The sequence below is a fragment of the Pyrus communis genome, chromosome 3, assembly GCF_041283825.1.
Source record: "Pyrus communis isolate YQ-2024b chromosome 3, ASM4128382v1, whole genome shotgun sequence".
In the NCBI taxonomy this organism is placed as follows: Eukaryota; Viridiplantae; Streptophyta; class Magnoliopsida; order Rosales; family Rosaceae; genus Pyrus; species Pyrus communis.
The window spans coordinates 9,381,616-9,405,618 of NC_142567.1; the positions used below are offsets into that span (position 1 = coordinate 9,381,616).

The window sequence follows — 24,003 nt, forward strand, 5'->3', positions numbered from 1 at the left end:
CGAAAATACAATTATTGGTGATGGATTTCTGATAAGATTATTAACCAATCACGTCGCGCCACTTGTCATAATCTGTTTACAATCTTAGAGGATAGTTTTCCATCAGATTTTTAATGAATGACGGCATGCCACGTGTCATTATCCAAAAGTACAATTATTGGTGAAAGATTTCTGATAAGATTATTAACCAATCACGTCGCGCCACGTGTCATAATCTGTTTACAATCTTTGAGGATAGATTTCCATCAGATTTTTAACAAATGACGGGACACCACGTGGCATTATCTACAACCTAATCCTTTCTGAATCCTCCATATAATCTACCATCCATCCTCACAAATCTCACACCAATTTTCTCAAGATCTCTATCATTATTCATGGTTTCTACTTCGTTCTTCACCAAAATCTCTATCATTATTCATAGTTTCTGCTTCCTTCTTCACAAAAATCTCTATCATTATTTATAATTTCTGCTTCTTTCTTACAATGTCTTCTTCTTCGTCAAGGATGATGTGGGAACTCGATCAGCAAGAGGAAGAATTGTTTAACCAATCAGAAGGAATGTTCAATCTCCAGGTGGCAAAAAATGAGAGAGAAGAGGATAAGGAGCGTAGAATGAGAGATGACGAAGCAAGAATGGGCAAAGCCTCACATTCCCGTTGAGTCATTCAAGCTGTGGGTCAGATCTGCAAGCCCAGCCATTCCAGAAACCTTGATAGAAGCAGGCAACGACAAGGTATGAAACTCTTGGACGATTATTTTGTCCGTAATAGTGCATTCCCTGATACGTACTTTAGACTTCGTTTTAGAATGGAACAATATTTGTTCAACAAAATCATGATTGCTGTTTGCAACCATGATTCTTACTTTGTCCAAAAGAATGATGCTTTTGGTGCTATGGGTCTCCTTCCTCAACAAAAAATTACTGCTGCCTTGCTTATGCTTGCATATGGAGCAGCTGCAGACCAAGTGGATGAGATAATGAGGATGGGGAAATCAACCATTCTTGAGTCCCTGATAAGGTTTTGCGGAGCAATCGAATATATCTACACCGCAGAGTACCTCCAGAAACCTACAAACATGAACTTGCAAAGGCTTCTGAAGAAGGCCGAGATGCGTGGTTTTCCTGGGATGATTGGAAGCATTGATTGTATGCACTGGACATGGAAAAACTGTCCAAGTGCATGGCAAGGTGGTTATGGGGACAGAAAATGATCAAAAAGTATCATTTTGGAGGCGGTGGCATCTTTTGATACATGGATTTAGCACGCCTTTTTCGGGGTTCCAGGAACTCAAAATGACTCAACGTCCTTACCCAATCCCTAGTGTTCAACGATGTCCTGCAAGGAAAGGCACAAAAAGTCACGTACTATGTCAACGGACGTATGTACGACGAGCCATACTACTTAGCTGATGTCATTTACCCAAGGTGGTCAACATTTGTCAAAACAGTGCCACGTCCGCAAAGTATAAAGGAAAAACACTTTACAAGCTATTAAGAGGGGTGCAGGAAGGACGTGGAACGTTGTTTTGTATCCTCCAAGCTCGTTGGACAATCGTCAGGGGTGCTGTCAGATTGTTTGATGTAGAGTCACTTCGATCCATCATAATGACGTGCATCATTCTTCACAACATGATTGTGGAAGATGAGTACGATTATGATGCCATTGATGAATATGAGCCGGACACGATGAACAATTCAAGAACACGTATATGTTGCGCTCATGACGCCACCAAAGAACCCGTGCAACATGAGCCATTAGAAAGGGATGGACGTTACAATGAATTGGTCATTCAACGATATACTGCACTTTAAAGGCCATGTATGCACAATGCTCGGCAAAATGACTTGATAGAGCACTAGTGGGCATTGAAACAAGCTGAAGATAATTAAGTTCATTTAGTGTGTTTGTTTTTATTTGGTGTGTTTATTTAATTTTAGTTGGTGTGTTTTTTTTTAGTTCAGCTTTAGTGAGTTTTTTTATTATTCGGTATGTTTATGTAATTTTATTCGGTGTGTTTTTGTCATTTAAATAAATATTCTCTTGGTATAAATAACTTACCAAATTCAATAAATTTATTCTTACTTTAAATAAAGTACTAAATTCATTAAATTGGAAACAACATAAAGTACTATATTCAATAAATAATAAATTACAACCCAAAGTGATTGGAAAATTATGAGCTCCGATTACAAAAACTACTCTATTCATCATCACTTAACCAATTTTTGGTGCTAGGATGATCTTCTATTGTGGTGCTAAGACCATCTTGTCTTGCTCTCGCTTCTCTTGCATGCCTCCTTCGCACCACGTCCGCTTTCTCCGACTTCCAAAAAAATTTAGAATTTGGAGACTTCCCTTCTAAAGGCATGTTCATAATCTCACGATCTCGTTAAGCCATTCTTTCTTCTCTAACATGTTCCCTTTCTTGCCTAAGTAGCTCTCTTTCTCTCTCATTAGCTTGAAATTCTCTCTCAATAGCTGCAGTTTTTGCCTCCTCTCTAGCCTTATCAGCCTCAAATTTCGCCATTTACTGTGCCAAAGTCAATTCACATTGGCGAGCAAGTTCTTCCATGTACTTTGCATAATCATTCTTGGAAGCACTCCCTTTTCTATTTAAAGCCTTCTTACCTTTAGGCCTAATTGGATAATGGGTCAAACCCGACGCTTGTTCAGGGAGGGGCGTTTCGGGCACTTTTTCTGCATCATCTTCATGAACATGCAAGCCATGATCGGGTGTAGAGTGTAGAGGGGTGCTGTTCATGAAAACTTCTGGACCGACAAGCACAACTCTGAATTTAGGACAATCTTTGACAATATTCCAACAATCCCACCGATTGAATGATTTATTTTTGCTTTTGGTTTTGGCACCGTACCAAGCTTGTGCTTGAAGTTGGTACACAATGCGGGAGAAGAAATAATTATAATGAAAATAGGTAACAAATAAATAATACAAAAAAATAATTATAATGTAAGTAGGTAACAAATAAATAATACAAACAAATAATTATAATGTAAATTTGGGTATAGTACAAACAAATAAATAATATAGTGTTACCTAATCCGAGTAATTTTCCCCACTTCGAATATTAGTACTAGTTTGTGCCAAGGCGTTTCTCCACATACTAAACGATTGGCTAAGCAATTTCCAACGACTGGACATCGATTCTTTGGTTCTTTTCCCACCCATTTTCTCAAGATAATTGGTATGAATAAGACTCCACATTTCTCGCAACTGCATCTCATTACCCGTAAGCAAACTATGAGTAACTTCAACCCAGCTAGTACAAAACACAACATCTTCAAGAAGTGACCAATTCGTCCCTGCATCAGTAATCATTTTGTTGAAAAAAATTGGATTGAAACTTTGAGAGAAAAATAGGAATGTGATTGAAAGTAGTTGAGAAAATATGAAATTGTGGTGTAAGGTAGATGATAATGAGAAGGTATTTATAGAAAAGTAAAAACAATTTTTTTTAAAAAAATTTCAGATTATTTTTTGGATTTTTTACAATTTTTTTTTTTAATTTTTATTCAACTAATTAATCTCTGCTGTTGGATATAAAAAAAAATTGAATTCCAACACTCCAGATTGTGCCACGTGCCACAACGGTAACTTTTCTTAATTTTAAAACTTATTTTTCTTTTATTTATTTATTTATAAAGCAAATTAATATCAATTGTCGATCTCAGATCGAACGGTTGATATTAAATTAGAAATTTTTTTTATTACCGTTGCAAATTGGACGACCCATTTTAAAGAGCCGTTGAGATCGAACAGACCGTGGGAAGCCACGTGGCTTCCCAACGGTAACTGAGGCACACTGCACTGTGGGCCCCTGGGGTTGACTGACGTGCCCCCACGCACGGGTGAGGCGCACGCACCTGACAGAAAAAAAATTTAAAAATGTGACTGACGCCAAGCTAACGTCAGCCATGCGCCAAGTCCACCTCGGGCTCGCGGGCTGGTGATTCCTCACATACCTCTTGCTCGGGCATGCCCAGTCCCTCGGGCTCCCAACGCTGGAGGGCTTTTGCCAGGCTATCAAGCCCTGTTTGGTCCACTGTCCCTTGAGCAATCCATAACGGTGGACTTGCTCTAAAGGGTTGGCTATATAGAGCCACACTCTTTCTTCCAACGGTTAGAATGAATTTAATATAATTTTACGAAAGCTGAGCTGAGCTCCTTCTTCCTTCTTCTACTTTTTGTATCTTGCAAGTTCGGTCAAGGTTAAACCGTAGTTGGAAGCTGGTGCTATTAACCCACAATATTGGCTAAGTGTCTGCGGGAATGGCCTTGCTTTTTAAATCCCGCCATCTTCTCTCTGCACTCTCTCTCCCTCCCTCCCTCCCTCACCCTCTGCAACACTAGCACATCCCTCACTTATTCAAGTCTATGGTGAATTTTTAAATGAAGAGGTTGCAAATGCAGCGGTAATGAGTGGAAAAGTTTATACTTAATTTTATTAGTATTAAAGTCTTTATCAATTTCTAAGTTAACATTTTGTTTTGACTAGCTCTTAACTTACCAACCAAATCCATCTCCTTTGACTAGCTATAGTATCTTGGTTGGGTACTCTATCCATTCCCAGCGCCTACTTTCCAAAGACGAAGTTGAGACAGGTTGGGAACTCTCTCTCTTTCTCTCCTTTTGTTTTAGTTCCCAAGAAAGTTGATTGGATTGAAGAAAATGGAACAAAAAGAAATGAAAAAAAATTGAAATTTGTTGGTGCTTCTGTTGATGCTGAATTTGTAATATATTAAGACCCAAAAACTAGATAACTGGCTAACTTTGATGTAAATTGATACAGCAAACCACTAGGTCAAAAAATAGTGAGTCTTACCTTAGAGTTTTTGGGGATATCATAATTGATAACCATATCCACTGATCGAATATCCAATCTTGTACTTGCTGCATCAATTCTTTATGCGTGAAATGTTAAGAGACTCATAAATTTATCTACTCGCAAGTATATGATTTTTATGCAGGTTATAGGAAACAATAAAACTGTAAAGGCATAATTTGTGTATATTCAAGTCATTTGATACATGTATGAGTGTAAAACAATAAAATTGTGAAGGCATAATTTGGGATTTAGGTTTGTATGACAATGATTAGGTTTTCTTTCAGTAGCATTTTTCTTACTTGAGATTAAATGTGTATTTCTACATATAGCAGCACAATAGATTTTCTTTTGCTCCATGTGCTTATGTCTATGCAGATAGAGATAGCAATTAGTGTGGTTCAAGCATTAGGAGCAGTATTTCATTCTCAATGGACTTTGTTTGGAGGTGTTCAAGGAAAAGTGAAGTCTTTCAAGTGACAAATTTCTTTGTTATTAGAGGCCTATTTGGTATTTCATGTGCAGTTTGATATTGACCTTAGCTTTGTTCAACTTGTAATACATTTTGACAATATGATTATTTATGAAATTATTGTATTATAGTAAATGTTTAATTTTGTCGATTCTTATATATATATTAAAAATTAAAATTAAAATAAATGTAAATTACTGCATGCAAAATTAGCAGTAATTGTTGATGCGAGTCTTCATTTACGATGTACGACGTATGCTGTAATTACTTTCACAGTATTACGACACTCAACAAACGCCATATCAAATATAAATTACGGCACACAGGTATGCTGTAATTGTTTTTGCAGTATTACGACATTTCATTAATGTCGTATCTAATACCAATTAAGGCGCGCAAGGCATGCCTTAAAGAGCATTTACGATGTGTTTTGCTTAAATTATTCACGGCTACTAGAGAACGTATTTGACAAAACATCTTTTATGACATGGGCTTTTACTGCTTGGGGGCTTACCCTGTGAATAATCGTTTACGACACTCTTTGTGCGCCGTAAAAGACCAATTCTATTGTAGTGATATTATGTAACAAATGCTCAATTTTCTTTTGCACTCTTTTATGAATTTCATTTGGATGGGAATGGTTAGGTGACATTACTTGTTACACCAGAAAAGGTCTGGTTTTGGTATAAAAGCTTAATTGCAACAAGGCATATGAAAGGTATCGTTTAGCTACTAACAAAGTTTGGGAGGGGTCAAACGTCTTAGGTTGAGATTACATATACAAGGGTGTTAGATTTACATAATGGGTTTACATAATGAGTTGTTCATGACTACATACACATTGAGAATTTAGCTTATGTCTTTGTGTCCAATGAGGGAGTGGTTTTTTTTTCTTTTCTTTTTTTCTAGTGTCATTCCATTTTAATCTTAGTTCCATTCAAATGAAGACATTTGAAGAACCTAACGTAAAACATCCGTACAAGCAAAACACAGCTTAGCAATGCCAATAAAATCATCTATGATAGTTGATCCAATCCAGGCAGCACGCATGAGGGGTTATTGAAGACAACGCCGCCGAGATCCATATTAGAACTCCAATTTGGCAACTTATGAGCAACACAATTCTGCTCCCTAAATACATGCTTCATGCTTCAACTCAGCTCACATCTAACCAATTAACTCATCAATGTTTTGCATTTGCTCACAATTGTATCAAGAGGATAATAACTATCAACCAGATTTTGTTAGAACAAAGTGATAGCAAACACCTCTGTCAATAAAATCTTCTTATCCCAAATTGGCAGAGAACTCCACCCGTACCAATCTTGAACCATCAACATCAAGCTTTCACCCAGTTCTCGACTTTTTGTGTGTTTACTACAAGAATGGAATCTAAAGGGCTAGTTGATTCGTAAATCAATACTTGAAAATTAGAAGTCAAAACAAAATGTTTATTTTTTATTGTTAATATATTTGCAAATTTGGTTTGAAAATTAAGTTACTTGATATTATCCTAATGTATATATCTTTTGACAAATAAAAAATATACACAAAGGTAATTTTGAGTGGTGATATCCACACTCCTTTTTACTTTTCACACACCTTTATTATTTTCCGACTGTCGATCAATTGAGAGAGTCAAATGACATAAATTAATAAGTGATGAGTGACAAGTAGAAATAAGCATGTGAAGAGGCCACAAAACTAAACAGATACCCAAAAATACAACAACACACAAAGTCAGTCAGTACATTTCAGTTGCAAATGAAAATTATAAACAATAGGATTTGCTCCCTCTATCGCTGAGAGATTCTCTGTTATTGATGGCAATGGCGGACAATGGCAGTCGTCTGCAAATGCACAACAGCGAGGAGGAGCTTCTTCTGCTTCAGAGAAGTCAGTTTCGACAACAAGCCGGACCGCAGAAACCTCCTTCGAAATGTTTTGACCCTTCCCATTTTAAAAAAGGCCTCTTCACTCACTGCAGCCCATCCCTTGCCGGAAACAGTATTCTCAGATTTATCTCACACAATTACGGCTTTTCCGTTTTCTTTTGAGTTGCACGGTCTGTTTGGTTCCCCAGAATACGCAGGAAATTTTTTAAAGTTTTTGAGCTTCTGTAGGGTTTACTGAAGTGAATACTTGACTAGGTTCAGTTGGGTTGCTGATAAATTCAAACAATGAAATTTAGACGCTAATGCTTTTAATTGATTTGAAGAGAAGTTTCTGAGCTAGTTTATTGTATTTGAATGTTCAAATTGGATCCTATAAATGTGTCTGGGTGATAATTAGATGATTTTTTGCTTGCAGTATGGATGCATGAGAGAATTTGAGGTCCTCGATATTGTCATCATCCCTAGATAAGAGAATTCCCATATATGTGATGATGCCTGTTGATGCCTTCTACATTGATGGTACGGGGCGTCTAAGGATTAGGAAGTAAGTTTTATTATGACTTTCTGTTGATGAGGCTACGATGCATTTTCATTCTTAATTTAATTGCTATGCTCTTTTAAACGACGGAGTATGATTAGCTACAAGATTGCAGCTAACTATTTTGATCTCTTCCCAATTCAAGTTATATACACGTACGTTTCAAAATGGTTCTAAATTTATTTATTTTTAATTTAGTTTCCTTTCAAGTGAGATAGAATCTCCTTATATATTGCTCGATTTATTGTTGTTTCAGAATCAAGGCCTTAACTGTAGCTCTGGAAGCACTCAAGTTGGCAGGTATCCATGGAATTGCAGTTGAGGTTTGGTGAGGAATTGTAGAGCATTTATCTCCTCTTACCAATGTATTAAAAGTATGAGGCGTGGGCGAGGTGTCCGAGGGATAGCCTAGCCTAGGCGTGAGGTGTGAGGCGTAGCCTCACGGGACCTAAATTTTTTAATATATACACTGAGCATACACATATATTATATTAAAAAAGAAGAAGATTATTATCAATAATCATCCTGAGCACATACATATATTATATAAATACATATACACACATATATATACATATTATATATATATATATATATATATATAATGGAGGATGAAAAGCACAAGGAGCACACATATAACAATGCACGTAGACGGCACACACATCCTTTATATAAAAAATAAAAATCAGAAAACAAGGCAGAGAGATGATAGTGCAAGGAAGAGGTATGAAGTAGTAAAAACCCTACCCAAAATTTGGGTTTGGGAGTATTTTAAAAAAAATAAAAAAAAAATCCCTTGAGGCGCGCCTAGGCGGCTCCGGCAACGCCTTCCGGCGCCTTCCGTCCACTCCCTGAAAACAGAGGCGGCAACCCTCAAGCCCAACCTCACAGGGCGCCTAGGCACGCCCTGAGGTGAGCGTTTTAAAACATTGCCTCTTACATATGATTGGTCTCTATATGAAGGGCCTTTCAAACTGATTTCTGACTCAGGTTTGAAGTTGCATGGTGCCTTGTCTTTTCACTCAAATGTTAAAACTTCTTCTAGCAGAAAATGGAGTGTAACTCTTCTGCTTTGGATCATAAAGGTTTGTTTTCTCTGCAATTTTGAAATCCCATTTGACTGTTTGGCCTTTTATTGGTAAAGTGCACATGGCTGTACTGGAATGCTTAATTTACCCAGTCATACTCTGTTGTGACAAAATAAGAAACATAACCCATTTGGATGACTAGAGATGGTATCAACTTTTCTTCAGTATCCTGCTCTGCAACATGCTATGGTCCTATGTTCCCCATTACCACACTTGATTTTAGCTTTGATGTGCATAAAAAGTTTATCTTTGCAAAGGGATGTAACAGAAAAACGATAGTTTGGCCTTCATTACATGCCCATCAGTTTGAATCCTGAATTTAGATAAAGAAGTGGACCTCTTCTGTTTTTTTTTCCTCCCAGATTGGTGATCAGAATAAGCATATATATTATCGAGACAAAAATGGATTTTCCAATGATGATTATTTTACACTCAGAATTGACCATGTTCCTCTCTTTTGCGGCCGGATTGCTCTCCAATGTTATGAAGATTTCTTGTCAAGTTTTGCTAAGAAATTTGAATCCTTAATTGGAGTTGTGATAGAAGAAATTAGTGTTGGTCTTGGTCCTTCTGGTGGACTTAAGTATGTTACTGTTACACTAGAACCACAAGTATGAAGCCAGTCCAATGATTTCTTATGCAACATTGTTACATTGCTCACACAGATATCTTGCACATCCTTTTGGTGAAGGTAAATGGAAGTTTCCTGGAATCGGTGAATTCCAGTGCTATGACAAGTGCATGTATGCTAAAAATCTTTCATTCCTGTGATAGAAATTTGGTTGCTATTGAACTTTTCCTATTTACAGCTTTGCTTATTCTAGGATGGGCGACCTAAAGATGGCTGCACGCGAGGAAGGAAAGCCTCAGTGGGGAGAGAATGGACCACAAAATGCTGGCTATTACAACAGTCTCCCATCTGAAGTTCCATTCTTTGAAGAAGGAGAGGAAAGCATTCTTTCTGATTATGGGTGTTTTTTCCTTGTATGAAACTGATTGAAGCAGCTTGCTTTATTATTTCCCATGAAAAATTTCTGCATAACTGAAGCCTAGTGTAAATTGCACGAAATCATTGTTTGTATTTCATCCTCGAACTACCACATTGTTTCTTTAGCCAGGAAACACTTCTGTGTAGGTGCTTGTAAACAATATGGGCCTGCAATATATATTTTAAATCATTAGTGGAACTTTTCTTATAACTAACTCTATTTGCTTCTAGAGGTTATACTTGCAGACTGTTTGCTTGAGGAGTCTTAAATACTCTTACGCAACATGATTAAAAGTAGATATGTTTTAATGATTTAATATGAAGTCATGACAATGGAATGGGTTCTTAAGAAACTGCACTAAGTTAGATGCAATTTGATTAAGAATGAAATGCATTGATGCTTGTCTTCTGGAAAGAAAAAAAAAATCATCATAGGATGTACTGGTTAGTAAACTAAGGACAATTATGGATGTATAAGTGGAAATTTAAATCACGTATGGCTCTTTATCATGCAATACTTGGCATAACATAATTAAACTTATTGGAAAACAATGTGGAGCTTAGGAGATCTGACAGTGGCTTGACTTGTAGTAGGGATGGTACAGTGGTTGGTTGCTCCATCATGCAGATGATATTCTTGCAAAGGCAGCTAACATTCTGAAGAAATATCAAGAATAGAAGCAAACTTCTATTCTATTGGCAGCTAAAATTGGTGGTACCAGACGAGAGCACACCCTGCTGAATTGATAGCTTGATACTACAACATTGCTCTTAGAGATGGTTATGATCATGTTGCTTCCATTTTGTCTCGTCATGGAGCTGCTTTGCATGTTTCGTAAGATTCCAAGTTTTAAGGTTCTGACTGGAATTTTGTTCATTGTCTACCTGATAATTAGGGTTGCTTACACATTCACTTGATTTCAAATGTATCTATTCTACCATGTTCACGTACTAAATATTTTAAGGAAAACCAATGAAAAATGATTGAAAACTTTGAGTTTTAATGATAAGGTCAAAATAAAGGGTAAAGTGAATAGTACCAGAATTGACTTTTTAGTGTAAAAATGTGGTTTTTCCTTAAAGTGAACAGTACCGGGAGCTTTTCGTTAAAGTTCCCAATATTTTATTGCAGCAGCTTAGCAATGATGGATGGTGATAACCCAGCATCCTATCTTTGCAGTTCAGAAGGATTACTCCAACAGGTACAATCCAAAAGGATTACTCCAACAGGTACGAGGCCTGTTAATTAATAACGCTTCCTTAGCTTATTGCTTTGTTGGTACTTTTTTTTAACTTACTTTAGAAATTTTATCTGTATAATTCAAGCTTTTAAGTTAGGTAGGACTAACCCATGCAGCTGTGCTTGTCACAGCAGGTCATGCAGGGCCTCTAGGTTCAACATGGGCTTGGAACGGGCCAATATGAGCTTTTTCAGTATTACAGATATTGGGTATTTTTTATCTGTTTTTTAGGCTTCTTTTAGTATCTTATAATTCATTCTGAAGTAAATCTTTAGTTTTAATTGGGTTGTCTTGCCCAGATATTAAAGAAGAAACATATGACAAGTTGATCAATAACCATTTTTCTATTTTATTGAAGTTTGGAATACAATTGATAATTTGATATTACTAAACAACAAAAATAGAATTGCATCCGTATAATAGTGTCGTACTACTTTAGATTGGCATGGTTTGTCCATTTACACCGGTGGGTGGTGGTAGTGCCTAGTGGTGGCTTCTGTTGTCTACAATTCTATCAGTCAATTAGTTTCTTCAATAAAATGTCTGCCTTATGCTTTGTTTATTGGGTATATATCATATTATACAATTCCAATGTAGTCTAACATGATTCGATTTGCACCAGATATGGAGTGTTTCAAAGAAAAGGGTACATTTGATTAGGAGAAATACCAATGAAGGATTTGACAGGGTAAGTTCTTCCTTTCCTCAAGAACAAAAGCAAATTTCAGCTACCATTTATTTCTATTAGACATATATTGGATATTGCAAATGTCTTATAACTAGAAACACATGGCTTCTTCTTTTGCCCATTGTGTGTTGCGTGTTCACGCGTCTGCTTTTCTCTTGCACGTTGGTTTATGCAAATACATACTAACTATTACCATTCCCAGGCCGAAGCTGTAAGATCATTTACATATTTCAGAATGAATGATAAGATATTTAGGGCTGAAAATTAGAGTAATTTCGTTCCTTTTGTTAAAAAGATGAGCACAAATTGGTGAAGCAGCCAAAAATCCCAACTTAAATAGTAAATTTATTGATCTAGAGTAGCAGCCTCATTGCCCTAAAATTTTTTGTCAAGGGCATGTGTAGAAGTTTAGAAGTTTGTCACTTCTTGATATATTGACTGAAATAACTTTGTGTTTCCATGACAGGTGTTCTTGACCTGGAAATGTAAATTTTTGAAACGGATTTGGTTGGCCATAGAAACTAAATGCTTTACCATCAAACTATGAGAAGAATAATTGGAATTGCAATCTTGGTACTACTGGTCACATTGCCTAGTCAAATACAGGTACAACATTTCAATTTAAGGAATATCCACATACTGTCATATCCGTCACCATACGAAACTAATGTAGGCTTTGCAGATAGAAAACAACAATAAGAAAATGGATCCGAAAATATAGAGAACAAAAAGAACTAAGAGTTCACTCCTTCACAGTCCTTCAAATACCTCGTCTTGATTTTGGTGAGTGTGATTGCAGCATCTTTCATGTTAATTCTCTCTCTCGGCAATGCTGCAGTGCAATCTAAAGCTAATCTCATAACGGATGATAAGCAATCCCTCCTGCTCACGAAATCATCATCTTCCTCTGTCCCAAGTATATCGGCATCCACAACTTCATCTATAGCAGCATCTAGAAATAATGAATCTGCAATCCATTGCTTTAAATTCATTTCCCCAACAAACATCTCATCCGTTGGCTTCCTTTTTGTGAATGTCTCTATGAGTACAATACCAAAACTATACACATCCCCACTCATCGAAATGCTTCCTTCGATCCCGAACTCTGCAAAATTTGTATGTTAATTTAGTTATATATGATAAAAAGGAAATTATAACTCCTAATAAGACCAACATATACAAAATTGAAAAAATACATCACCTGGAGCCATATATCCAACTGTGGCTAGGGTCATGGTTTCTGTCATCGAATCTCCACCGCTGACGAGTCTTGCAATGCCAAAATCAGCAACATGTGCAACCATGTGATCATCTAGTAGTATATTGCTTGGTTTCACATCACAATGAACGATAGGTATCGAGTAACCATGATGAAGATATTCTAGTGCCGATGCAACATCTTTCATTATGTCCAACCTTTGTAGGATATTCATGGAGCGTTTTGGAGAATACAACCACTGTTCGAGGCTTCCATTAGGCATCAATTGAAGTACCAAGGCTTTGAAATCAAGTTCATCGCAATAACTTATGATTTTAATAAGATTCCGATGACGGATATTGCTTAGCATTTCACATTCCTTATCAAAACTCTTGAATGCCCCTTCTAGCTGTAAATTGAAAACCTTGACGGCGATATGTATCCTGTCTGACAGTGTTCCTCTGTATACTGAGCTAAACCCTCCTGTGCCTAGTAAGTTACTCTCGTGAAGTCCATTTGTCGCCTTTACAAGTTCTAGGCGCGAAACTCTTCTCCAAAGAACTTGATGTAGCAAGGCAGTTTCTCTTACAACTTCAACATTCCTTTTCCTACATAGTATCAGAATCAATGCAGCAGCCGCTAGCAGTATTACTGACATGACCCCTGAGATGATACATTTAGCTTTCCTCCAATTGGGCTTAACTTCTGTTTTATATTTGCACAATGGAACGTGGAGTCGGGAAGCACCACAGAGTGCACCGTTTGATACAAATGAATCAACAGAGAAGTTTCCGAAAGGCCCACCGGTTGGAATTTCTCCTTGGAGTTTGTTGAAAGACAAATTCAGATGCTTGAGATACAAGAGTGCTTCCAATGACTTTGGGATCTCTCCAGATGGATTGTTTTTGGACAAATCCAAGAATTCTAGGCTTAGCACGGTTTTAAATGAATTGGGAATAGGGCCTTCTAAATAATTGTTTGCCAAGGACAAATTAATCATATTTTGAAGACCACCAATGCTACTGGGAATGTTTCCGGAGAAATTGTTATTTGACAAGTCCATATTCAGCACATCTTTCAACTTTCCGATGTCTTCCGAGAGTGGTCCAACTAGATAATTGGATGACAAGTTTAGGTGCAATATATACTTGAGTTCCCACAAGGAAGATGGTACTTTAGAAGTTAACGAATTGGACTCTAAATATAGACCTCTTAGAGCTACTGCCAAAGTACCCAAGCAAGAAGGAATAGAACCAAATAGACGATTACCACCCAAACTTAACTCGGCTAGGTTGTCTAGTTGACAGAGTTCATCCGGGATATGTCCTCGTAGTTCGTTATTATACAAATACAAACCTTGGAGATTTTGTAGCCTTTGTATTGAAGTTGGAATTGCTCCCCTCAACTGATTGTTTCCCAGGTTAAATAATATCAAGCTGCTCAAGTTGCCAATATCAACTGGAATGTTACCCCTGATGTTGGAATTTCTTAAACCAACATATAGGAGTGACGTAGAGAGATTCCTGCCAGAAGCTGGAATCGTGGTGTTTAGTGGATTATTTGACAAGAACAATGCTGTCAAATTTCTAAGATTAAACAAGCAAAAGAGAGGGCTTACTGCTTGTGGAGTAGAAGCATCAATTGTCAAATTATTCGAGTACAAGTCAAGGTACTCGAGGTTTTTCAAGGAACAGAGCGTGCTAGGAAGAAACCCGGTAAATGAGTTTTGGCCCATGTCTAGCTGCTTGAGCTTGGAAGCATTGGAGAGGTTAGGGAGTAGTCCAGCCACGAGGTTATTTCTTTCTACAAAAAGGAATTCTAAGTTTGGAACGTTAAGACCGATGTTTGCTGGGAGGCTACCTGAGAGCTGATTAAAAGGAAACGATATTATTCTTATCATGGAGAGATTGAAGAGTTTGAATGGGATGACGCCACTGAGATTATTAATACCCAGATACAACTCCTCTAACTGTAGAAGATCACCAATCTCATCTGGTATTGTACCTGTCACAATTTCAGCACGTTTGCATTAAATTTTTAACTTCAGTTTAACTAAAAACTAAAAGCAAAATGATTATCAAACAGTCCTAAATTTACTACCTGTTAAATTATTGCTATCAAGATAAATCTCGGTTAAGTAGGTCAAATTGCCAAGACTTTTCGGTATGCTTCCACGGAAATTGTTATCTTCTAAATTCAGTTCACGAAGCTCTTTGCATTGCCACAGTTTGGAGGGAATAAGACCGTCAAACTGGTTTCGACCCAAATTAAATATTCGAATACTCGGAAGATGCTCACATATATTGTCCGGAAGATTGCCACTCATGTTGTTTCCAAATAGAGCCAAAGTAGTCAAAGAAGATATGTTGAGGACAGGCACAAAAGCAGAGCCTTTTAGGGCATTGTCTTGCACAAACAACTCCTCCAGCTGACCTAAACTGCCTATCTCGTTCGGAAATTCTATAAAATAAATCCGTATATATATATATTAAAATCATGTATAGACATAGGAGCAGCTTATTAGTAGAAATCCCGTTGTACTGTAGCAAAAGGGGGATAACATTATAAGGACCATGTACTCACTATATAGGGCCTCTTTTTTGCTCCCGAATACGAGGGTCTTACACAGTAAATATATGATCCTACGATAGTTCTCTCATCTCACTTTTTGCTAAAGTGGAACGAGATCCCTGCTATAGATGTAATAAAACCTAAGTCATACAGTCTACCTTCAAACTTGTTGTCGTCAAGGTATATGCCCTTCACCATTGTTAAGTTGCCGATTTCTCTGGGTATGCTACCTGTTAAATATGTGCATGCATTCCAACAAAAAGGAAGGTAAAAAAAAACAAACGAGATGATTGTTATACGTCTTATATATAGATGTTAAAATGAAACAAAGTTGTTAAAATGTAATCATGAAGCAAGCAACATTAATTTATATTCCTAGGTGGTTGGTAATGGTGGTACGTACGTACCTGATAGTTGGTTCCTTCTCAGATTAATTATTTCGAGTCCAGATAAGTTGAAGATAGCAGCGGGTATGAAACCAGAGAAGCCATTACCGTACAATTTGATGGTTTGAAGTTTAGGAAAGGACCCAAACCACGAAGGAATGGTTCCCATAAAGCTGTTGTTTCCAAAGTTAATCGCCTTCAACCGGCGCAAACGAGATAGTTCTTGCGGTAGGGGACCATGAAAGCTATTATTCTTAAGGCCCAACTCAACGAGAAATGAGAGGTTGCCTAGATGCGGAGGAATAACTCCGGCAAGACCCATGTGCGAGAGATTTAACGCCGTGACTCTGTGGTGGCCAGCACCACAGCTAATGCCAACCCAGTTGCAAATGTCGAAATTGGAGGCAGACGACCAGTTGGCGGTCAAGATGTTTTGAGGATCACTAGTGATGTGAGCCTTGAGAGTAAGAAGCGCAGACTGATCTGTGCTGAAATTGGTATGAGATATTGCTGATGCACCTGCAGTTAAGTAATTAGCCATAATCATCATATTGATATAACACAAGCAGTGTATCATTGACAACATTTTTGATAGTAGGAAACGACTTCTCTCCTTAATTGTAGTAGTTTTCGTCTTTCGGTTTAAATTCGATCAAAAACTAGAACTCATTACATTCACATAAATAGGGAAGCAAGTAGGTGTTACCAAGACTTGTGAACGACTTAGACTTGCCCGGCTTCTACGTCAAGGTGGGAGACTTAGACTAGTCGAACGAAGACATGTGATTTGGATTTTTGAACATATCAAACACGCACCATTCATTTTTTGCTGATAGCTTGAAGGTGACGTACGCCGTAACACCTACCAACTGCAACTTGGAAGTGCGCAATCAGTGATAAGGATGTTTTGGTCTGTGGGGGTGATATTTGGTAATTGGTGCTGCTAGCCGACGAGTTCTGTCCATTTTGTGGGCACAGCTGGAGAATGCCCAAATGTGGAATTTTAGGCTTCAGTTCACCCTCAAAACAAACAACACCATAAATTTCAAGATTGATATTTAATGATGACTACATTTTGATTCAAATGCAAATGCAAATGCGACCAAACACATAACAGTTACATTCTTCCGGACGAAACGTTTTCAACGACGTTTACATATAATCAAGCTCTAGTTGAACACTCTTCGGATTCGAAAATCATCTAAACTTGGCTAATTAGTTTTTCTGAACAGAACAAAGCAAAGATGATACGCAAATTGTCAAATAATTACGGTCTTATGCTTCTAAATTATTAATCACGATCACATGTACACATTCATTGCAGCAATAACGAAGAAGGGAAGTACTAACCAGAGGTTGAAAACTAGTTCAGATACGTACATACACTATCATGCAGACTTGCCATTGGAGATGCTCTGAATATGCAAAGGCTTCTTATATGACTGCAGAAAGGGAGAACACACCACGCTTAGAGATGAAGCAGGCATGCACCTGCAAGCCATGGTGGTAATCGAATTCCAGTTAAAGGGAACAAAACTCCAGCCGCCACCGGCATGCTGAGGATATTGTAGCCCAGGGCCCAGACATAATTCAATCAAATTCGAGACATGGTCCTTCTAGAGAGATCAATGGCTGTAACTACATCTTCCAAGTTGCTCTTCATCAGAACTATAAGCAGCTTCTATAGATAGCTACGTTGGTGCCAGCACCAATTGATATGGATAACTCACATATCAAGTCAGAAACAAACTTAACATAGAAAAATGAGTTTGAAGATTTCTATAAGACATTATTTTACCCTAGATAAGTCATTTGAAATATAATTTAGTAATCCTCAATCTGCGTTCAAAACCAGAACAAAATTACTTGTGGAGCTGGGTAATTGTAATCCACTCACACCACCCCTGTAACTATTATATAATCGTAACTGTAATTCTTTGATTCTATCAGGTTTTCCTAGTGGATCCATCTCAGCAGACACCTTATCAATGCCAACCTCCATCGCACTGGCTGCCGCTGTAGCCCAGTTATCACCAGTAACCACGATGCTTGTAATGTTTATCAAGTGAAGATAAGAGATGACTCGTGCAGCCTCTGACTTCACCGGATCAGTTACAGCAAAAGACCCAGCAATCTTTCCATCAATGGAAACCAACACACACGTTCAAGCCAGATTATCATGTTCTGAAACATACTTGTCAACCTCAGGACCAACCTGGACATTATTTTCCCGCATGAGCCTCACCAATCACCATTTACCTACATATTTCTCAAATAGAAGCATGTTAGCATGATTGACAAAAAAAATTTACAATAGCATAGTCACAAAGAGTTGTCTCATCTGTAACTTAACTGTACAAACACAAATTTTTTAATGCAAGTATGCAAAATAAACGTTTCATGTACAAATTTGAATCATAAGCACCAACCTCTGTGACAATAGACACAGCACAGAACTCCTCCATTGAGTAATTGGAGAAGAGCACCGCATTGACTACTACGGGTTTCCCAACTGCCAGAGTCCCTGTTTCATAAAAAACAACCGTTTTCGCTGGCATGGATCAAACACGTCCGTAAACGTCCAGACACCAACAAAGTGTCAAATACTAAGAAACGTATCAACCTTCATGAATTAGGTACCGTTTGTTCAGCTTTTAATTTTGGAAAGAACATAAACCCTAAAAAGGACGAAACAATTATTAGCCTTGTTATTGAAAAAAAAAAAGGAGTTGGGGTAGAGAGAACTCTCCTTCAATGAGAGCTGTCATCTACAAGAAATGGGGAGTTAAAACTTGGCGAGTACGGCTTGGTGACATGGACAAGGTGCATACAGCCATCAATCGTCCAGAACCAAAGGGTCATATGAGACAGATTCCAACTATAAAATGATAGTTGCACGTTCAATCCCAATATATGCAGGAAGTACATCCTCCATACCCAATGACATAGATTGCATTTAGGTTTATGTCAAGAGCCTAAACGTTGATTGAGCCAAGGCAGAGCGTTTTACTGGTCAGGAATGAAGTACATAACTTGTAATCATACGGAACATTAACATAATGTATGGTGGTAGCATAGGGGATAATATGAAATGACCAGAACAATATGAGGAGAGCAACTTCATAATGGAGGAAAGACAAGAAAAAAAAACTACACTTGCACCCTCAAGACACATAGAGAATGTATCTAATCAGAAATTGTTTTTTCCTAAACCACAACAAACAGGTTTTCGACGTCCTCGGAAGGAAAAGTAGGAACAAGTATAATGAAGCAACTAAACAAACCAGCAAAAACAACATGAAAATAAAACGCATGGAAACCAGATTCTAAATTAAAAAAGAAATTTGTTTCCAAGTATAAGGTGGTCTTAACATGATCAACACCATACAGATTACAGTCTAAGCTTAAAAACAACTGTTATCTATTAAGCAAAACTCGAACTCCTTGACATGGCAACCTCTTAATCCAGGATGTAGAGTAGAAAAACAAAATTATTGACAAACCGAAAAATAACAATTTAACTTGCATAGTAAACGAATATTAGTAAAGTAACATAACTCAATGGATTACATATACCAGTAAAAAAGCAAAACATCAGTGTTTGGGAAGTTACCTTATTTGAAATGTAAGGAGCATCTGGTGTACATACAGGGTAGACTGTCCTTGCAAAATTCAGGGCTTCAAAATAAATTCAAAAGAAATCAAAACTATTAATCCTAACAACTGTTTAGTAAAGGATAAAACAATCTTTCCATCAAACAAATTTGAGAAACAAAAAATGGGAAATAAATTTAAGTTGAATAGAGGTGACAATTGCCAACCCAGAAATCCAAACGAAATCCCCAAAAATTCACGCCCCCAAAACCCTACAAATCACCAGAGTTGAAAACCAGCGCTACACTGGGATCATCCACACAGCGACGAACTCCGATCATTGTCACCGATCTCATCTCCTTCCAAAGCCAAAACCCTTTCAAGAAAAAGAGGGTAATGAATATGATAAAGCCAGTAATGAATGAAATAACCCAATTTCTATCACCAATCACCCTTGCTGAGTGATGATTCACATACTTCCTCATATTTGTTTATGGGTTCCTATCCAACAAAATTTCAACTTAGTACCCAAATACTGTATCAGCTCACGAACACAGAGATGTTTATCAAATTCAAAGCAAAACCCACACATATTCTGAAGATTCTAGAGTTAAAAGAGGAGCAAGGAGGTTCGGTTACGGAACCTAAAACGCTATTTTAATGAGCAAATGAATATCTAAACTGGGGTTAACAATTTTCAGCAATTAAAAACATGTCTTTCGATCGAAGTTGCATAAATTACAGAACTTTGGGATTAAGGAGGAACAAAAAGCCCAAATTCCAATCAAGAAAAATAAAAAAAATTGTATGTAAATTTAAGCTTTACCTGTAGATTGGCAGACGCAAAAGCATACTGGATCCAACGGGAGCCACATGTGAGAACTGGATGCCCAGCCTTTGACACGTTATCGAGTGAGTTTAGGGATCTGGGTTTTGTGTTTGCCGTTGAATTTTGGAATGATCTGGAGAAATTTGGGTCTTAGGGTTCTAAGGATTTGAGTGAACCGAAATTGATTTGGATGAGCAACTTTTAGTTTCGATTCGCGGTGGAGCAAGGATGAAGAGGTGGAGGAGGAAGGAATGAAAGACTTAACTTCTAAAGTTTCAAGTGCTCAACAAATTTCGAACAATGTATGTTTCAATACTTAAAAAAAAAAGGACATGCATCAAAGACTCTTAGGTGGAAAAAATATGCATTGGCTGAAATGGAGATAATTAGGATTTAAAATGTTAAAAATTTTCTTTTTGCCTCACTAATTAGATGCAAAAGTGAGATTGTATGAATAATTTTACATTCAGAAACATGAACTACACATAATCACAACTGATCTAACAATGAGAAAGTATATAAGACAATACACTATCAATAGGCTAAAACACTCTTTTAATTGATCTAACAATAGCCTAATAGGATTAACTAAACCATTAGAGACTACAACAACGAGAAAGTCTGAAGATTAAAGTTCTAGTTGAATATCTTTGAACCCCTAGGTGTTGGAAACATTTTCATTAAATTTGTTCAGGAAAATATAGAAACTCATGATGCAATTCCATCGTCTGAGATAGCACGTATTTACCCGGAATCCAACCTTAAGCTAACATTTTTCATAAGTTTATTCCTTTTGTTAACTACACTGTAATTTATAAAACAATTTTAGAAAAACTCAAGTCTAGATAATGGACTTTCGTTGCAGTTTAAAAAATTTTGACTTGTGTTCTAAGCACAATAATGTATTCACATTTCAATTGTCAAAGACATCGCAATAATCCCCGACTGAAGATATTAAATAAAGACAATAGCATGCCAAAGATTAAAACCCCTCATTTCAAACTCTGCGAATGCACAGCTCTGTTTAGTTTTCTTCTCCAGAGACCAGACTGAGCGAGGAGTCAAGTTCTCCAGTGCACCATCAATCTCCCGTTCGAGCAGCCATCACCACCTCACTCGCCACTCCGGCGAGGCACCACCTTGCCACCACCCTCATGTCTCACTCCCTCTCTACCACTCTCCCTATTTCCCTCACCTCTTTCTCTCGATACTGTGCTCGCTGCACAGAAACAGCAAGGTGACCACCGTCGCCATTTTTCACGGCGAACTAGACGGTCACGAAACCATCACCATTAATCTCGCCACCTAGGCAAGTTTTACCATCCCCGAACCCACCCTCTGCAAACTGCCTTCATGCCTTCTAATTTCAATTCTTGCATTTCTTGTATGGTATCCATGTTTTGCACATTCAAATACTTATATACCGACTGAGAATAACAATATAAATACCACACCCACCTCTTTTTCCCCACTTGAAAAAATACCTAAAAAGCACATTAACCACCATAGTTTAAGAATCCAGACATGGCTCCAAATTTCAATCTAATTAATTAAATTACAGAGGATTCTACCTACCTCATGAAAACAAATATGTTCAGTTAAAGAAATTCCCTAATCATTAAACTACTTCTTAACTATGTCAGCCATACCAATCTAATAAAAAATCCATGTTTCAATCAATTTTTATTAATTCCAACTCCAAGTATTTCAGCATCTAGATTATAGAAAAGTCATAACAAAACTCAATCTTGGTGCTAAAGCACACTTCATTAACCTCACCTTCATCAAGCCCATGATTCCTGCCATGAGATCTTTCTCTTAATCACTTGGCTTCAGATGCAAGATCAAAATATCGAAGCGTTCAGTTCCATTTCTGCGCACAGCAAATTGAAAATTGAAATATGTTATACTTTACTCGGAAACTTCATATGTATTATGAAAGCATATAAACGGATAGATTTGAAAACTTATAAAGCTACCTAATTAAGTTGAAAAGTCACTAATTAAGATCAGGTGCCGGTGCATCCAGTGAGCCTTCCAAGGAAAGATGGCCCCATGGACTTAGACCTTGAAAACTGAGGTTTGTTTCGCCTTGTAATTGTATGATCAGTAGCATTCTTATGGATTGTAATTGTATGATCAGTAGTATCCTTATGGATTCCCAGATGAATCCTCAAAATTTTGTTCTCATCCGTTAGCTTATGCACATGGGACAAAAGCCGCTCAATTGTTTCACACTTCTCCTTGTTTCTCCTTATCAACTCAGCTCACTGCTGCATATTTCGTCAATGAGTTCCGAGATCTTTTCATGCAACATTTTATCTTTTTCAACCACATTACCATCAGATTCTACACCATGATCAATACTCTCTTTTTCCATATATTCTTCAAAAGTACGCAAACCAACCTTTTTTAGGACAGACCAGCATTTGTTTGTTTTTATGGCTCTGAATTTTGTTTCCGTTTTCTCTTTTGTTGTGGTCTGATCAAAATGCACTCCAAAAACTAATTTGAGTGCTTACACAGATGTACGTCGCATAAAAATCAAAAAATCAAAAATCAAAAATCAAAAACAGCAGCAGAGATAAAAAAAAATTACAATAATTCTAAAAAAATTTAAATCAAAAGCTTAAGACTAAGGTATGGTTTGGGGTTGAGGTGATTTTAAAAAATGGGATGAAAAAAAGCTGGGAGAGTTTTTGGTGTTTGGTAAACTTCCAGCTTCAGCTTTTTTTCACAGTTTTGGGTGAAAAAAAGCCAAAAAACAGAAGCAGCAAAAGGCAGCTTTGAAAAACTGGCTTTTCAGCTTCTGCGCAAACCTCAAAACACGTATGAACAGTAACCCCTTAATGAAAGTTTCTAGCAATCCTACCCTTAAATCCAAATTATTGATTCGAACAGAACGACATAAACATAAATCACCACAAAATCTCATCTCTGAAATCCAAAAAAGTCATGAACATCACAAAAAGTACAGATTTTCAACCTGAAAAACCACCTACTCAGAAGCATTTCATCTAAAATTTTCCACCTATCAGTTAGATGAACCCAAGAGCCATGCAAACACAGCAAGCACAAAAATCCCAGAAAAAAAAAATAATACCCACAAACAGATGCACTGCAATCGCATCCAAACATCAAAAGAAAAAGGAAATTTACGGGCATACTAAAATGGCAATATACAAGAACGTGTGAAACTTTATCGAACAAACACGTACCCTCCCTTCATCTCTATCATCCCCCTTTTGCTCCTCCCAGCTTCATCTCTACCAAAGATCTTTGAAGATTTGTGTCGCCCCCAGCTTTATCGTCGAGCTCGTTGTCGAAAGGCATCGCTTCTCCTCTACTCAGATCCTCGGCTTCCTCGACTCCCAATCTCGCTCTTCGCTCGACCATTGCCTTCATCCGCTACGACATCGTCGACAAACTCCACGATGCTAGCCAAAACCCAGAAGACAAAAAACACCGATCTGCCGAGACCCATATGAAATTCAACTTGTGAAAAATCCAAAAAACAAAAAACCCATATGACAAATCTAGAAGTTTTTTTTTAGAATGAATGAGAAAAAATGGAATTTGATGATGAGGGAGAAAGTGGCGAAAAGAATGGAATTTGGTGATGAGAGAAAAAGTGACGAGGGAGAGACAGAGAGGTAGTTGGACGGGAAG

At 37.4% G+C, this 24,003-nt stretch overlaps 1 protein-coding gene and 1 pseudogene across 8 annotated transcripts; one reads left to right on the forward strand and one right to left on the reverse strand.

Moving 5' to 3' along the window:
• Positions 1-6,318: 6,318 nt before the first annotated feature.
• The window catches only part of LOC148697895 (inactive beta-amylase 4, chloroplastic-like), a 36,619-nt pseudogene continuing 18,934 nt past the window's right edge, over positions 6,319-24,003 (forward strand).
• LOC137714733 (uncharacterized) lies at positions 12,299-19,807 on the reverse strand. 8 transcript variants are annotated; one of them, XM_088690913.1, is made up of 11 exons: positions 19,733-19,807; positions 19,525-19,589; positions 18,341-18,435; positions 17,893-18,170; positions 17,262-17,690; positions 16,728-16,889; positions 15,933-16,430; positions 15,684-15,755; positions 15,055-15,414; positions 12,958-14,958; positions 12,299-12,861 (listed from the first exon to the last, which is right to left on the reverse strand). In XM_088690913.1, exons 6-11 carry the CDS (start codon positions 16,732-16,734, stop codon positions 12,491-12,493), a joined length of 3,309 nt encoding a protein of 1,102 aa, XP_088547039.1. In that variant the 5' UTR covers positions 16,735-16,889; positions 17,262-17,690; positions 17,893-18,170; positions 18,341-18,435; positions 19,525-19,589; positions 19,733-19,807; the 3' UTR covers positions 12,299-12,490. The 8 variants fall into 8 exon arrangements, with proteins under 8 accessions (XP_088547039.1, XP_088547041.1, XP_088547038.1 ...); XM_088690915.1 differs by having other exon boundaries at positions 16,618-16,889; positions 17,292-17,750; positions 17,840-18,170; XM_088690912.1 differs by lacking the exon at positions 19,733-19,807 and having other exon boundaries at positions 17,262-17,750; positions 17,840-18,170; positions 19,525-19,664.

Coding starts and splice junctions, on each gene's coding strand:
- LOC137714733 (XM_088690909.1), bottom strand. CDS start 16,497: ATGTTGTCAATGATACACTGCTTGTGTTATATCAATATGATGATTATG. Junction 15,415..15,683: donor TGACGACAACAAGTTTGAAG/GTAGACTGTATG, acceptor TTTATTTTATAG/AATTTCCGAACGAGATAGGC. Junction 14,959..15,054: donor TGATAGCAATAATTTAACAG/GTAGTAAATTTA, acceptor AAATTGTGACAG/GTACAATACCAGATGAGATT.